The 6,999-nt window shown below is 40.4% G+C and overlaps 1 protein-coding gene across 1 annotated transcript; it reads left to right on the forward strand.

Moving 5' to 3' along the window:
• The first annotated feature begins 273 nt into the window (after positions 1-273).
• Positions 274-5,251, forward strand: polr2m (RNA polymerase II subunit M). The gene is made up of 4 exons (XM_088922288.1): positions 274-532; positions 1,987-2,613; positions 3,353-3,575; positions 4,226-5,251. Exons 1-4 carry the CDS (start codon positions 423-425, stop codon positions 4,367-4,369), a joined length of 1,104 nt encoding a protein of 367 aa, XP_088778414.1. The 5' UTR covers positions 274-422; the 3' UTR covers positions 4,370-5,251.
• Positions 5,252-6,999: the final 1,748 nt, after the last annotated feature.

The following is a 6,999-nucleotide window of genomic DNA, read 5'->3' on the forward strand; positions in this document are numbered from 1 at the left end:
ATAAATAAGAAAATGTGACAAAATAACTTTTTAGATTTTTTATAGAATATTTTACACATGACAAAATAAGTACTTTTTTGAAACAAGTTGGAGAGAGAAGTGCCAACCAAAACATATATTAAGAAAATGTTAATCATCATCAGAAATTCAGAATTTTTCTGTTCATTGGGACAGTACCTATTTCACCTGTGTTAAATACGCTCGCCGTAGTTCATCAGTTTTCGTCCGGAAACACGAAACTTTCCGGCGACTCCCGAAACCCGGAAACCATGTTGGATTTTGAATGCGGTTGTGTCTCCTAAACCAAGATCGCCATGTTGACAACCAGAGGCGGTATGCGTGCAGACAGGATGAATTGTATTATTTAGTTTTTATTGCTTTTAGTATTAGTTTGTATTTTTCTTACTTATTTATGAAGGACAATGTCCTCATCGTGGACAGAACGACAGGGGAAAGTGGGTGATCTTAACAGTAAAAGTAAAGAAGAGCTTTATGACATATTAACTCGGCAGCAGAAACTGCTAGCTAACACGTAAGTCAAACGAAGGTTCGAGATTTCTTGAATGTACAGTCCAAACTGATGATGTCTACCAGTGCAAAATAACAAAAATGACAGGCTTTGTTTGGTTTGTATAGTCACAATAATATTTTTTAGTGTGTACATTTTTATGTACTGCTGTCAGTGCTAGCTTCCTTAGTACACCTTACTACATTATACTATTCATCAGAAAATACCGATGTAGTTGCCAGTGTTGTTAAGTGGTTATAGTAGAATCTTCGTTTAGTAAAAATAGTTTAATCTCGTCGCTTTATACTGCAGATAGACGTTTTTTTGTAAGAAATTAAAAGAATTCTTATGGTCACAGAGCCATAACGTTATGGAATCATGACAGTTTGAGTTTGAGATATTTAGGACACTGTCTAACTGTCTAAAAGTGTCTTAACTGCAAAACGTTAAGCAGCACAGTGTCTGTATCCGCATGCTACATGTGGTTTATTGTGCTCGGAAATAATTTTATTCAGATATCTTAATCGTGTCATTTATGCAGTTGCTTTTGTTCAGGTCATCTTCAGAAACTGGCGTTTGATTCAACTTTAGACAAGCTTTTAGAACACATCTACATAAGTGCTCCAGGAAGAGAATAAAGCACCCCTTGCGTTCTGCAGTAATTCAGTGGTGTATGTTGGGGCTTAAGTAAGAGTATTTGTTGTTTAATCACAATTCACAACCTGCAGGTACTTTATTGTTAATAACCCTCTCCTTAAATATGTATATGGCTTTATTACAGATGTGGAAAAGAAATCAGGAATATCTGAGCTGCAATTTGAGCAGATTTGAAAAAGTGTACAGAACATTTCTTTTATTATATGTGAGGTGCAAAGAGTATTATTAATAATAATAATTGCTTACACTTATTTAGCACTTTTCTGGTCACTCCACTCAAGGTGCTTTACAGGTAATGGGGACTCCCCTCCACCACCACCAGTGTGCAGCCCCACCTGGATGATGCGACGGCAGCCAGAGTGCACCAGTACGCTCATCACACACCAGTTATCAGTGGGGAGAAGAACGAGAACAGAGTGATAAAGGGGATTATTAGGAGGCCATGATTGGTAAAGGCCAGTGGGAAATTTGGCCAGGACGCACCCCTACAATACAGTAACACCCCTACTCTTTTAGAGAAATGCCCTGGGATTTTACATGACCACAGAGAGCCAAGACCTCGGTTTTACAGCTCATCCGTCACGTACTGGGGCATTAGGACCCATACAGACCAAAGGGTGAGCACCCCAGACTGGCCCCACTAACACCTCTTCCAGCAGCAACCTCAGTTTTTTTTCCAGGAGGTCCCCCAAACGGGTATTGACCAGGCTCACACCTGCTGAGCTTCAGTGGGCTGCCAGTTGTGACTTGCAGGCTGATATAGCTGCTGGCTATGAGTAAGATATTATCTGTCCTAATTGCTTTTTGATGTTGTTTTTCAGGAGATTCGTCCAGTCCCTTCCTGATAAAGGGAAGAAAATACTGGATTTTGTGCAAAAGATCCATGTAGCCATTTCTGACCATGAAGAAGCACAAAAGAGAACGGAGATGCTGCTGTCAGTTAAGACAGAGCTGCAGTCTAAATACCAGCAGACCCTTAAGGAGCAGCAAACAGGAACATTTGAGATGGAGGATTTAGAAATGAGCCATGAAAATGGAACTGTAGAAATGGACATTAATGCCAGAAAACGTGATAAAACCCCACTAAAAGTCGAAAGCGAACTGAGTCGTACAGTTGCTGATGGGGCTGAAAACTCTGTTGTGACACAAGCTGATAATTCAGCAGGAATAAAGGAAGCATTAACAACTGCAGCTTCTCTGGGCGAAACAGGCCTGCGGGCGAGCTCTGAGACGAGGAAGGAGCAAGGTCTCATTGAAGCCTTTGGACAGGTCACGCTGACCGATGACACATCTGCTGGCAGTAACGACAGGCTGAGCGGTGGGGATAGGTCACTAATAGCCAGTTCCACTGGGAGGAAGCTTCCCCAGAAAAAGCCTCATTATATTGAGGTCCTGGAGAAGACAGAGAAGAGTCCCTCTGTAAGAAAAGCAAAATTCAAACCAAATCAGTAAGTACTGTTTACCCTTTTCTCCGTTTTCAGTCCTTATGATAAGATTGTACCATCAATTAAAGTTGATTAACAAAAGCACCAAACATTCCTAACTTTATATCATCATCATAATCATCATCACTTTCAATATCCGCACAGTAGCCTGGATCCTAGTCGTGGAAGCACTGGGCACAAGGTGGGACTGCAGCCCTGTTGCGACGTCAGTCCACTGCAGGGTTTACAAAGACAAAAACGCACACATTCACACCAAGGCCAGTTTTTCCAGAAGCCAGTTAACCTACCAGCACGTCTTCGGACTGTGAGACAAAACCAGAACACCTGGAGGCAACCCACATGAGCATGGGGATAACGTGCAAACTCCACACAGACGACATGATATTTGTCTATTGATAGAATTGAACCCGGGACCTCGGTGCTGCAAGACCACTGCAACGCATTGCCACCCCCTTAACCTTATATACTGTATTTTTCTCAATCTGTTCACAGTCTAAATGCTTTAATTTTATGAAAGGACAGCTTCTTTGCTAGCCCTCTCTGTCTTTGCTAACTCTCTCCGTTTGTGTATGGCATAGTTTAGGAGCTGACAGTGAACACTCGTTTGCCAGGTGGCTGTTTTTAATTCTGATCCTTGCATATTTCTAAATGTTTCGCATTATGTGACGCATCCACACTTTCGACGTAAAAGGTATTTTGTGTCTAGATTCTACTGATAAGCTTGTGTCCTCGTTTACGGCAGGTTACCACAGAAATCTTGTGGATCTTCAGCTGGGTCCTCCTCTCCCAGCCTGTCGTCGGGGGCTGTGTCTCCCCTCCCTCTTGCAGAGAGGAAGCTCAGAGACAGGAAGCACCTGGATGACATCACTGCGGCCAAACTACCCCCGCTTCATCACACCCCGACGCAGCTCCTGTGTCTGGAGGAGTCTGCTGCCCTTCAGCAGGAGCAGAAGAAGAAGTATGAGGTATAGACAGCACACCCATTAGCTGATCTGGGTTAAGTGTGTGGTTAGGAATTAGAATCACAATGCAATTGCACTTTTGTAATACAGGGATACCTTGACTTACAGCTGAGGGTACATTCCAACAAAAGTACGCACTGTGAGAATCACAACTAACAGAGGATCTTAAACATTGGCTTCAATGGGGATTGCAGGATCCCAGGAACACGGTGTCTTACACGAGCGATGTATGAGGGCTTTACTGGGGGTATTTGACTGATATTATTGACTGATATTATTGTTACAACTTAAAATCCATTTAAAAGCATAAAGATATTTATTTTAAAACTGTAGTTACCTCAAACTGGGCTAATCACCTACTCTTATATATAGCCTGTCATTTTGTTTCTTCTTTGTTTGAGAAAGATTTGTTAAGCAGAATGTGATCCAGGAGGTTGTAAGTTGGGGAGTTACAGCAATTTGACATTTACAAGCTAAAAAAAAACTAATTTCATGTTGCACACAACCAAAAGAAGAACTGTATCCTTATAGAAGGCAAACTGTCCAAGTCTGTGCTCATTTTGCGCTGTTTGATGTGCTTGATCTAATGAGTTCCATGACAGCTCCTGGAAACAGGCTAATCTTGCTTTTGTCTTGTGGACTGTGTATTTTAGGGATTGCAAGCCAAGCTTGCCGCACAGAAACTGTCTGAGAAGTTGAATGTCAAAATGGTGAGCTACAGCCCTGAAGGTGGAGAGCTGACAAAGTACAGAGAGTTCCACGATGATGGAGCCACTCACTCTTCAGAGGACGATTAGCTCAGAAGAATGCGCCGCTGGTCTTTTGACTGCCACTGTTTTCTCAGCCTCGTCGGCAACTTGAGATGTTTAGTTAATGCTTTTTGGCATTTAATGGAGTGGACATGTGAAAGGTGATCCATAAAGTACCTAAGTGGGCTTAGAAAACTGCACAGTGTTGCACTCTGAAATACCTTAACGTTTTATATGATCTTGGGTCCTAGTGCAGTGAAAAGGAGGAGCAACAGGCTGTCCCCCTTTAAAGCTGCAAGGTCTGCTGGTCTTCTGCGTCAGCTGTGTTTATGTAATTTGTTAAAATTACTGTTCTTGCTGTGTCTTCGGGCTCTACAGGCACTGAAGCCAGCAAGGCTCTCTCTTCAGGAGCCTTGCTGACAACTTCCAGCTAATAACACGAGAACATGTTATGTTATAGGTGTGTGTAGGGATCCCAGAGCTGTTTGTCTGATTCCTTGTGGAACTTTTTCAGTGAGCTGATAGTACGTCATAGTGTTTTCTTTTCTCTTGGATGTCACCACATATTTTGATTGCTGTGATATCTGCAGTCCAGGGGTGATTGGTTTTTATCCCTCTACCTCAGAATGTTTGTGTGTGTTTTATCCTGCAGTATCCTGATCCATAAAATCTTTCTGAAGTTGTCTTTGTCCCTTATCAGAACATGGCTTCTTGCTCATTCCCAAATTATGGATTATTTGGGCTGTCTTTTTCAAATGATGGTAAAAGATATGTGAAATGTTTGTCATGTGTAGAATTACTAAATCTGAACATGCTGCAATTTCAAAGAGAACTGTATCTACTGGATAATAATCCATAAGTAAAGTATTTTTTTACAAAGCCTTTTGTATTGCCTTTTCAGAGGGATAATTTAAAATAAAGTCCTACTGGTACTTTTGCTGTTTTACATTTTTTATGTGTTGTGGCAATATAGTGTCACATCACTGCTGGAGGAGTACTTAAAGCTTACACATTATTTTTCATTATTTTGTTTAGTCTTCACATTTCATTTCACTTTCATTGGTGTAAAAACAGCAACCAATTTATGATTACAGTGTTTTCAGAATGTTACAGGTATGTATCTCACATTCATAGATTGTTTCTCATTTTATTAACATAAATATTTGCTTTCTTGTTGTGTTTTCACATTTCAACTCTTTTATATGGGTGATATATCTGTTAGGGCTGCAGTTTTTCACTTTTGTTTCTGGGTGCGAGTTGATTCTGGACTCGGTTTGATAGCAAGCACCAGCCCTTCAGTTTGGAGTTTGCATGTTCTCATTAGCTATATGGGTTGTTTCTGAGTTTTGTCCCCTACATTACAAAGACTTGCTGGCTAGGTTAATTGTTGTCTTTAAATTGTCTCTGTGTGTATCCTGCGGTAGGCCGGTGTCTCACCTATGGTACAGTCCATGCTTGAAACCTGAGTTGGTCAGGTTAGGCTCTGACTCACTGCTTCTCTCCATAGGATAAATTAGATATGAATAAAGGATGGGTGGAAATCTATACATGTATATAAGATTGTAAAGGTCCCTGAAGTATATGTCAACTTTTCCACTTTTGTGTAAGTCTATGAAGTAATGGAACCTAAAGTATTTACTCAGCTGAAGAATACATTTAATATTAAATTCATATTTATGAAGCTTATAAATTTAAGATTCTTCCACTGTTTTTTTTATAGCATCGGCTATTTTAGCATAAGAATGAACAAATGGTTATTGTGAAACATGGCTGTTTAATGTGTCTCATTGTTGTTTTTTTACGTTTTGATGAGTTGAGCATAATTTTAAATGAGGAAATCATTTTTTTAACAATTTGTTATAACCAATAACTTGGGAAGATGAGGTATAGATAGTTGATGAAATATAGAAAACCTGGCTAGAATCGGGCGACTTGCTGAACTTGTACATCTGGAATGGATTTATGTTGTGTTTCTTCTTCTGCCTTGCCCTGATTAAATCGCTCCTCACGTGAGGCCTGTAGCTGATGGTGAAAGGCTTGCTCTGCAGATAAGGCAGCTCACGTCATCATGCCAACAAACCTGCACGTTTATTTCCACTCTGACATCAGCAGATTTCTTTAATAAGCCTGTGCCAGGAATTTTAATGACGTGGGGGGAGGAGGAAAAAAGAACTTCAAAGATGAAGTGGAAAAAAAAATGGAATATAATTTAGGAGAGATGCACAGTGATGCTCTTTGATAACCTCTGATAATTGGCACTACGGCAGTGTGGGAGCTGCTTAAATAAACATCTGGACGCTGTGTTTAGACATTTCGGGTGACAGAATCCAGACAAATCTCCCCAACTTCCAACAATAAATATTTCAGCAAGCTCCAAAAGGATCTTCCTCGTACTGTTCTTAATTATCTTGGTTACATAAATATAGTGACTGTTACCAATTTAAGTATAAGATTTCTTTTGAAGTTTTTAGCATCCGGCCTGTGCCATTGCTCGCAGGATATGTGGCTGGGTTTGAAGCAGATACAGCCAAAGCTTTTAAGTTTTCATCTTTCATAAAATTCCCATTTTATCTGAAAGTTCTCCCTCAGACATCTCTTCGTTTCGGATACCTACTTTTTCAAAATCTGTGTAAAGGAAACTGAAAAACTCATCATTCTTGGCATAAGTTAGATTCTGT

The sequence above is a fragment of the Atractosteus spatula genome, chromosome 7 (genome assembly GCF_055471065.1).
Source record: "Atractosteus spatula isolate fAtrSpa1 chromosome 7, fAtrSpa1.hap1, whole genome shotgun sequence".
NCBI lineage: Eukaryota > Metazoa > Chordata > Actinopteri > Semionotiformes > Lepisosteidae > Atractosteus > Atractosteus spatula.